This window comes from Diachasma alloeum, unplaced genomic scaffold, assembly GCF_001412515.2.
Source record: "Diachasma alloeum isolate Michigan unplaced genomic scaffold, Dall2.0 Dall_scaffold_00303, whole genome shotgun sequence".
Lineage (NCBI taxonomy): Eukaryota > Metazoa > Arthropoda > Insecta > Hymenoptera > Braconidae > Diachasma > Diachasma alloeum.
In genome coordinates, this window is record NW_021680442.1 from 20,618 (window position 1) to 31,177 (window position 10,560).

The 10,560-nt window shown below is 36.1% G+C and overlaps 1 protein-coding gene across 1 annotated transcript in view; it reads right to left on the reverse strand.

Moving 5' to 3' along the window:
• Positions 1-8,398: 8,398 nt before the first annotated feature.
• The window catches only part of LOC107039694 (cellular nucleic acid-binding protein homolog), a 4,798-nt gene continuing 2,636 nt past the window's right edge, over positions 8,399-10,560 (reverse strand). The window contains exon 2 of the mRNA XM_015259453.1: positions 8,399-8,535. Coding sequence (XP_015114939.1) covers positions 8,529-8,535 — 7 coding nt within the window. The 3' untranslated portion in view covers positions 8,399-8,528. The remainder of the gene's footprint in view (positions 8,536-10,560) is intronic.

Here is a 10,560-nt window from a genome sequence, read left to right on the forward strand (position 1 = left end):
CCCTCTGTACTTTTTAAGGATCTAACAACAAAATGTAAGTGAAAAATTGTTTATAATCGGTTTTTATGAGTTGAAGGTTAATTTTCGAATAAAAATGGATGTGGACAATTTAAAAGAATAAATAAATTATTGGAGAAATTGAGGGTCCGAGATCTGAATCCACCAAAGGCGAGGTGGGTTCAGTTCTCGGACGTGTTTATCCATGTGCTTAACCTCAATCGCACGCATGAAGAAATTTGACAGAAAAACTTAGCACTTTCTCTGAGAAATTCTATTGCATTTCTAGTGGAATTCTATGAGAATTCTCTTGGAGATCCATTAGAATTCTATTGGAAAATTCTATTCGTTTTTTGGACCATTTATATAGAATTTTATGTAATTTTAGCGTTTCATTTGTCCGAGATATTCGGTTTGAAAAAAGTAAATAGATTTTGAGATGTTTAATGAAATTCATAGGTGTAAATATTAGAATTTTTGTCTGCGAAATTTTTATTCGTTTTTGTTGCTAAAATTGCTGAAAAAAAAATCTCAGAGAAAGCGCTAAATTTTTTCATTAAATTTATTCATACAGGCGTTCATCCCTGTCAGTGCTCTTATTCTCATGGAGACATTCTTCTCACGTTTCTGAAAAAAAATAATAATTCCCAAGAATAATAACAAAAAAAAATCATCCATTCTTCGACTCTTTCAGGCCTGTGACGCTTTCGCGACCTAGAAAATCAAAAGCACCAGAGTATACTCCTGAGCAGTTAGAAAGTGCTCTAACGGCGATCAGAACAGGAAGATCTTTGGGATCAGTCAGCAAAGAATATTGTGGCCAGGAAGAATATAATATCCCTAAGTCAACCTTATACGACAAGGCAAATGGCAAGACAAAAACTGGGATCAACAGACCTGGCCCGGAGTGTATTGTGGGAGAATTTTATGAGAAGAAACGAGTAGAATGGATTTGTTATATGGCTGTTAGGGGGTTTGCCATCACTAAGGATGAATTGCAGAATTCCGTTCACAAACTGATGAAATCTCTTGGCTCAATTACTCTTAATTCATAATAATAATGGTTATTCATGGTTATCATTTAGTGTGTAATAAGTTTATGGCTATTGGAATGAGAATAGATCTGTCAAAAATATTCTTTACCATTGATTTCCTATATTTTTCCTTCTCCCAAACCCCTCTCATTCACTTCGTCCCAGAACTGAATTCATGTCGTCCGAGAACTGAAGTGGGTCAATTTTCGGCGTCCGAGAACTGAATCCGGGGAGCTGTGTTTTGTTTTAACAAATATTTATCGAATTCCGAAGTTTTTTAATATAAAATCAAAAGTGTTCTTGTCCCAAAAACATCAAAAATGACTATGGAAACCGCAAACTTCATATTTGACGAAAAAAACGAAGAATCGGTTATTGATGGTCGAGTTACCCTTAACCGTCCGAGAACTGATGCCCTCACGGTATTTAATATTTATTCTGAATGGTTCAGCGAATATGATATTCCGCTGTTTCATCAAGTAATCTGCGGATTTTAGGAAAGGAGTTGATCACTAATAGCCTCAACGAAAGAAAGAACACTAGATCCACCCTATAATCACAAATTTACATTAGGGAAAATGAAAGAAAAATTATATAGAAATTTATTCCAACAATAACTGTCCATTTGCTCGATACCATTTGGTGTAGATGTTTCGGATTACTAGCCGACTTGACATTTTTCGAACTTTCTTCGGGCGTATAATGAAAAATGTTCGATTTGAAGAGACGAACCACGCGTATTTGATCTTCTCCAATTGACTCAATTATAATTATCATCGATTATAATCAATTATAATTATAATTGAGTCAATTATGAATATCGAACCGTTTACTCGCGAAACTGTAATAAACAAAAACTTTGTAAGTAATTTGTTTTCTTATGAAACACAAGAGCGTTAATGAAATGATACCTGTAGGAAAAATTTTTTAGAAACTAATGATATGTAAAATTTGATGATAAACATTTTTTGTTTGGATTACTTCTCTTAATCTCCATCAAGTTAGCGGATAGATTCACCGGAGTACGCCAATACCTCACACAAGTGTTCACTCGCCGGCCACCACCGATAACTCTTTAACTATCATGATTAGGAGAAAAAGTTATACAATAAAAAATGTGGATTTTCACAGATCGAACATCTTTTGTTTAAAACTTTTTTTTCCATATGAAACCGTTTTCGTAATATGATCTTACAAAAAATTACATTGTTAATAGCTTTTGTTTGGAGTGGTGCTCATCGAAACGAATTTCAAATTCGGATTTTATGCTCCAAAACACATCGAAAAACATCAAGTCGACCAGTAACCCAAAAAATGTGCGCCAAATGGTATTTAGCGAATGGACCAAACTGTTAAAAAAATGTGATAAGTTGATCGAAAATTTCAGTATTTAAAATAGAAGTTCGATAAATTTCAATATGAATATTTTCCCGTATCAAATATTCAGAGTAAGTCTATATTTTTTTCGCTGGATTGACAATTTTCAGTGCAATATCAAAGAATTGTGGAAAGATCACCATTTCAACAGACGATCTAGCATAATAACTCAATGAAAATGTTCCGTTGATGATTCCTAGCAGTGCACCTACTCACTTGAATAAGGGTCTCATAAACTTTTAAATATGCAATTCTAAGCACCACAACGTGAATATGATTTTAGAAATGACTGCGAAAACTCATGCACTAAACATACATTAGGAAACTGATTTTCCTTTCAATCTTGATAGTCCGATCATTAAGTGAAGCCCATGAAATATCATCATCAGTCGTCTTCCAGTTCAGGAGAAACATTCACCGCAGATCATTCCTCGTATAATCAACGCTAACCCGACGAACTCAACTCTTCTAGTTGAGTTCGCGCATTTAACCACATTTTCAAACTGGCAAACTTCGTGTCACGTCAACTTGCCCGGAAACCATATTTCTGTCTCCCTCTTCTCACCAAGAAGTGCTGTATATTCGTCAAGCATATAAGAAAGTACTATCACGCTGGTCACCACTCCACAGAGACAAGGGACATTCTGGTAGGTAGAAGTTTCAAGGAGAAGACGAGATGAACAGAAGACGTTGGTCCCGGGCCGAAAGTTTGTCTTGTTCAAATTCCACCGTCACGCTATGACACTGAAACTTCAGACTTTGAGAGAATGGTGGTTTTCTTGCCTCAATCACCTACTTTTGTCATCAAATTGAAACATCTCAATTTTCTTTTTTGACGACGGTATTTTATCGAGATACGTGGGAGCGTATCGGCTAAGAAAAGTCTTGACATCAGGCCGAGCGCACGGCGTATCTATACACGATGTCACTTCCCCCTCCACTGCCTCTATATCATCTCCGTTTAATGTTATGAGAATGGGAAGATAAATCGAAAAATCTTTTCAGTGGTGTAACTGTTGTGTTATTTGGATTAACAATGCTGAAGATACGCCCATAGCAACGGTTTGATATTCACATTCTTGCGATTCACATTATAAAGTGTGAGTTTTTGTTTACGACGTTGGCAGCGTCGGTCCAACTGAGCCTCACGTCGAACGTCGGAGTGTTGCCACCAGTGCGTTTAAACGTGTGTTATGATCTGGTTCTCGACAACCATAGAGAATAGGTTTCTATTCTCCATGTGGATAACTACGGGAGTGTTTTTTCTCACTTTGAATCACTCATTAGACTAAAACGAAAAATCAACTCTGTGTTGTATTTTTTTTCTTTCGTCGAAAATTCAGATTTCCTCTCGTCATATCTTTATCCGGGCCTCGGAGATAAAGATAGTTTGTGAGCTTATGGTTTATGTTTGGAAACTGACAGAAATGCTATTTATCGAATATTGTGTTATGAAGTGTTAAATGTTCATGGATAGTTGAAAATAAATTTTTTTCTTTGAGGGACAACAGAAAGTGTTCCTAATTCCGTGGGAAAAAATGGTATAAATTAGCTTACGGTGAGATACGAAGAACACGAAAACAATTTTGTGATTATTTAAAAAAATTAGTAACATCTTCAACAAAGAAAACAAGTGGAGAATTACTTTTGTCTTCGTATTCTATAGTTATTTTTGCTAATCTATTAGCAATATGCTTCCGAATAGTCATTTTGCATATAATTGTCCTCCATCTTATATAATCCATTGTTCATGTTATTTTATTAAATTGAGTGATATTTCTTTTTTTTACAAATTGTGTTGGATTTTCAACTTAATTAAATATTATCATTATCATTATTCTTATTACCACTTTCTTCCATACAACCGATTGTCTTTTTTACGGTTCCATCACTCACAAGGAACACTAGGGAGGTGTCCCCTTCCGATTTCGATGAAACTCATATATGTTATAGAGGACTCGAAACTAAGCGCCACGTATTTTTTTTTATCGGCGGATACGCAGTTTTAAGGGGGGAAACCATGGTCAAAAGGTGACCACTTTTGGGGTGATTTTTCAATTCCACCTATAAGAAGGGAATTTTGTTAAATGTTCATTATGGGAATAAATAGCTCGTGAGAAATTATGAAAATCATAATTGATAGTTCTTCCCGGGGTTGAAATTTGGGGGGTAAACTACCCCTGTAAAAACTTCAATTAAAAAAAAAAAAACAATGATTCAGAATTTTATGAAACCAACTGCGTTGGATGGAACATGGAAAAATGCGGAATACCTGTTTTTGGTTTTTCCCCAGAACTGGAGTTTTCTAGGGTGAAAAAAATAATTTCCCGGCAACATCATCCACCAAGGTGGTGGAGTTATTCATTCAATTTATCCAACTGATGAATAGCTGGGGAGGAATTATGGAAATCACAATCACTACTCACTCTGAGGTTTCAAAATTGGGGGTTAACTACCCTCATGAAAATTGGGTCGTTCAGAAAAAAAAATATTGTTCAAATTTGCATAAAACCAATAGTATTCGAAAAAAACATGAAAGAATGCAGCTAGGGGCCGGATAGCCCAGTAGGAAGAGCACCCGATGCAAAAAAATGCGGAAACTGGTTTTCCATTTTTTTGCTCGAAACTGGAATTTTCAGAGGCGCAAGTTTGTTTTTGTCGAAAAATATGAATTATTCAAAGTATATATATGNTTAGATTTTCAACTTAATTAAATATTATCATTATCATTATTCTTATTACCACTTTCTTCCATACAACCGATTGTCTTTTTTACGGTTCCATCACTCACAAGGAACACTAGGGAGGTGTCCCCTTCCGATTTCGATGAAACTCATATATGTTATAGAGGACTCGAAACTAAGCGCCACGTATTTTTTTTTATCGGCGGATACGCAGTTTTAAGGGGGGAAACCATGGTCAAAAGGTGACCACTTTTGGGGTGATTTTTCAATTCCACCTATAAGAAGGGAATTTTGTTAAATGTTCATTATGGGAATAAATAGCTCGTGAGAAATTATGAAAATCATAATTGATAGTTCTTCCCGGGGTTGAAATTTGGGGGGTAAACTACCCCTGTAAAAACTTCAATTAAAAAAAAAAAAACAATGATTCAGAATTTTATGAAACCAACTGCGTTGGATGGAACATGGAAAAATGCGGAATACCTGTTTTTGGTTTTTCCCCAGAACTGGAGTTTTCTAGGGTGAAAAAAATAATTTCCCGGCAACATCATCCACCAAGGTGGTGGAGTTATTCATTCAATTTATCCAACTGATGAATAGCTGGGGAGGAATTATGGAAATCACAATCACTACTCACTCTGAGGTTTCAAAATTGGGGGTTAACTACCCTCATGAAAATTGGGTCGTTCAGAAAAAAAAATATTGTTCAAATTTGCATAAAACCAATAGTATTCGAAAAAAACATGAAAGAATGCAGCTAGGGGCCGGATAGCCCAGTAGGAAGAGCACCCGATGCAAAAAAATGCGGAAACTGGTTTTCCATTTTTTTGCTCGAAACTGGAATTTTCAGAGGCGCAAGTTTGTTTTTGTCGAAAAATATGAATTATTCAAAGTATATATATGTATTGTTATGTCCGGAGACGTGTCAGCGTCGAAGGACACTTTTTGGGTAGAATTGTAAATTACGGAAAAATAACAATCGAGAATTTTTTATATAAAAATATGGGAAAGCTAAATTTAGAAAGGAATTGTTAAGCCAGATACTTTTATATTTTGATTTATATTGAACGACGCTAGGTGTAATTTATCTCTCTTACCTTGGTTTACGTTACTAATTTTGAGAATCGAAATTGGGATACTGAAAGGATGAGGAATATTTGAAGTAAGGAAATAGTCAAATGACTTCGAGACAATTTTTATGTTCAAAAGTAATCTTCTATAATTTCGACTTTGTTGATAATTACAAATGAAAAATTTACAATTTGAATCGTGTTTGAATTGTTGAATTTTGAAATTGATATTAAGTTAATATTTTATCCCTGGAAAGTCTTTTTACCAAGTCTGATAGTGGATTACTTTGGTTTTCAAAATGGTTGAAGGTTATTGATAATTGAACTTACAGTTGATGATGGTTTTAGTAGTAATCCTTATATTTCTAGTTGTGGATCCTTCAATGACACAAAGGTTTTTCTCCACCAGAATTAGAGTTTTCTCTGATCCTATTATGGATACTTCCTATTGGATCACTTTCACCCACTCGTGTACAATTTAACAAAGTTCGGAAAAGTGTTTTTAAGTGAGAATGTCCACAATCACGGAAGCCTAGTTAATTAGTCCTCTTACAATGCAAGAAACACTACTACTCTCGATTTTAGGATGCAGTATCCCTGCGCGACTTTCTTTCACTCAGCTATGAACTATGTTATAGCGGGGACCGAAAGAGACAGATCGATTCCGTCAGTAATTTCCACCAAGTCAAATTAACGCTCCGACGATTGCTTCTAGACTGCTTGTAATTTTGATTTTGGGGAGTGAATCGGTTCTTGGTCGATACACGATTTTGCTTTTGATTGGTGGAAATTATGGCGTGATTTTCCCACTTTTTATGCTTGGGGGGAATTGACCTGTTGGGTCAGCGGTTTTAGGCGCGCTGGATTTCGCACTGGCGATTCTTCACCTGCGGGGTGTTACTCTGTTGAAATCGCGAGTCCACTAGCCTTATGTTGGAATATGTTATTTGTTGATGCTGCACTTTTCGGGTTCTCGGTTGACGATGTGGCATTGGATAGGGAGAATAATCGGGAAATTGTGAAGGAAAGCTATTTCATAGATTTTTGGACATTACAGCCCCCGCTCAGAATCATTGTTCTATTTATGTGGAACTGATTTTGAGATGTGTGAATATTATGGTTTGATTGAATTTTTATTATTCTCGCTGGACGTAATCGTCTACTTAGCATTTTTATGCTGGCTTTGTTGTCTGGAGGAGGTGATCAGGTTTCTGTGATATCGGTCACTGGGTTTTCGGTTACGTCTTATCTCCGGATGGACTGTGTGTCACTGTTCTCACNACAGATCGATTCCGTCAGTAATTTCCACCAAGTCAAATTAACGCTCCGACGATTGCTTCTAGACTGGTTGTAATTTTGATTTTGGGGAGTGAATCGGTTCTTGGTCGATACACGATTTTGCTTTTGATTGGTGGAAATTATGGCGTGATTTTCCCACTTTTTATGCTTGGGGGGAATTGACCTGTTGGGTCAGCGGTTTTAGGCGCGCTGGATTTCGCACTGGCGATTCTTCACCTGCGGGGTGTTACTCTGTTGAAATCGCGAGTCCACTAGCCTTATGTTGGAATCTGTTATTTGTTGATGCTGCACTTTTCGGGTTCTCGGTTGACGATGTGGCATTGGATAGGGAGAATAATTGGGAAATTGTGAAGGAAAATTATTTCATAGATTTTTGGACATTACAGTATATATAGTTTATTAGGGAACATAATTAGTACAGAAATGATATACATAAAAAAAATGGTGCATGCAGAGAGACTTTCTGCACCACGAGCATCTAACTACCGCAACATTAGAACAACTATCAACTTCACATTTTGGATTAGAAGATTGTCCAAACGCAAAATCGATAGGATTATCAAATTCCTCGGCTTTTTTAGCCATGTAGCTACTCTGGAACCAAGCGTAACGAAATAGGTTTTGATACCTCGGTGATGATAATTGATTATGGACTAAAGATTGCAATTTGATCATGAAGGGTTATTAGGGACAGAAATAACGATTAAACACAGTTTTATTATCGTAAAAGTAATTAAGCTTTATTCAGCAACGTAATGCGACAACGGGCGAGGCACAAGTGATGCATAGTACAAGTATATCATTGAGAGGCGCAACGGCGCCGTGGCGACACAGTCTGCTACACTGTCGGTAAAAGGGAGACTAGCGTAGGGCGCTATATTTCAACACTCCCTCCCGCCATAGGCAGTATTCTCTTTTCCTCTCCAGTCTTCTTCTCTCCTAGTATTCTATTCTCGTTAATCACAAAATTTCTTATTCTTATTTTTGGTAACTTTATCTCGCCTCAGTATTCTTGTCAGGTAATTTCAGTTGGTTTTAACTCCTCAGTTTCCATCTCGCCTAATCAGTTACTTCCTAGATAAACAGAAAGAAATAATTTAGATATTTACGTTCATTATTAGATCCATCAAACGCTTGTGTGTTTCAAACATCAATGGTTTGGTGAAAACATCAGCTAACTGATCCCTTGAGCCAATCCAAATGATTTTTATATGATTCCTTTTAACACATTCCTTTATATAATGTAACTTGTTCTCTACAATGTGTCTTAATTTCATTCCTCCACTTGTTTCTGCACTAACAATTGCAGCTATATTATCACACCTTAAGATCATTGGAACGGGGGGATCAACCAGTATCAGTTTCAAAGAGTTGTGCAACGACATCATTTCTCGACTCGCCTCGCTCATTGCGACATACTCAGCTTCACACGTGGAGAGTGCTACTGTAGTTTGTTTGTGAGTTCGCCAAATGATCGAATCACCAAACAGTCTAATCACAAATCCACAAGTTGTGATAGAATCTTTACAATCAGAAAAACTCGCATCAGAATAACCCTGAATGTCATTGGTCTCATCTGAATATCTCAGACCCAAGCCCGTAGTATCTCTCAGTTACCGAAAAATTCTTTTTACCATTTCCCAATCACTTTCTTTAGGATTTACTTGATGTCTGCTTATTACATTGACTGCATATGCAATGTCTGGTCTCGTAGCACCAGCCAAATACAAAAGACTACCTACAGCCTCTCTATAAGGAATGTTTGCTTTTGTTTCTGTCCTTTCCAAAGTCCCATTATCATTTTCTGTTCCTCTTAATTTTCTCTCATTATTAGCTACTTGAGAAGTATTCATTGGTGTACGTTGTGGATATGCTTTATCAAAGCCAAACCTACTTAATATCTTTTGAATATAATTTTCCTGATTTAATTTGATAATCTGATTTTCTCTGTCCCGCCTAATAGTCATGCTCAAGAATTCCTTGGGTTCTCCCAGGACTGTCATTTCAAATTCGCTACATAAGTTACTCTTTACTTCAGCCAATTTATCGTTATCATTACTCGCCAATAACATATCATCTACATAAAGTAGCAGAAGCAAGAACTTGTCTTCATCTCGCCAAGTGAATAAGCAAGGTTCTAAATCCGAGTTCTGCAAACCCATACTCAAAGCTACTTCGGTGAATTTAACATTCCACCGTTTGGGACTGATAGGAAGATCATAAAGTGCTTTTTCCAATTTGCACACATTTTCTTGCCTATCTCTGTCAGTATGATTAGTTCCTTCTGGAATTTCCATATAAATTTCCTCATCTATTACCCCATTGAGGAAAGCAGTTTTAACATCTAACTGACACACCTCTAGATTATATTTGTTTATAATCGATATAACTATTCTCACTAGAGGTAAACGAGCTACTGGAGCATAAGTTTCCCTTAATTCATAAATGTTCTTATCCTTGAAACCTCTGATTACTAGTCTCGCTTTGAATCTTATTTTTCCATTTGCCTCATTTTTACACTTAAAAACCCATTTTGAATCAATGACATTTAATCTTTTTCCATTCATCATACTTAGAGGTCTTTTGACAATTTTCCATACTTGATTTCTTTCTAACGAGTTTAATTCTTCATCAACCGCATTTAACCAAGAATCTTTATTTTTACTGTTTATAGCTTCTCGATAATTTGAGGGATCTTCATTTATGTTTGCTAAAAGTGCATGATACACTTCATCTTCCTTTTGTGCTAAATCTATCTCGCCTACATTACTGATAACACTAGTGAAGAAAACATTTCCTTTCATGTTCTCATCAATTTCCAACTCTGAAAAGCTATTATCATTTATTATTTTATCTTTTATGTCAACTGTTTTCACTTTCTTGATAGTGTTTTGTTCTGAAACTTCTTTCTTTGGTCTACCTCTTTTGCGTTTTATCTCTCCCTCCGGTTTTAAAGAATCCTCGGTCTCTCCTCGATTCTTTTCGAACTTAACAAACCATTCAGCTTTATTCTCCATTTCTCCATAGTCTGGGAAATCTTTGATACCGTTTCCTTTGTATTTATCCCCATACACTAATTTTTCATTGAATTTAACATGT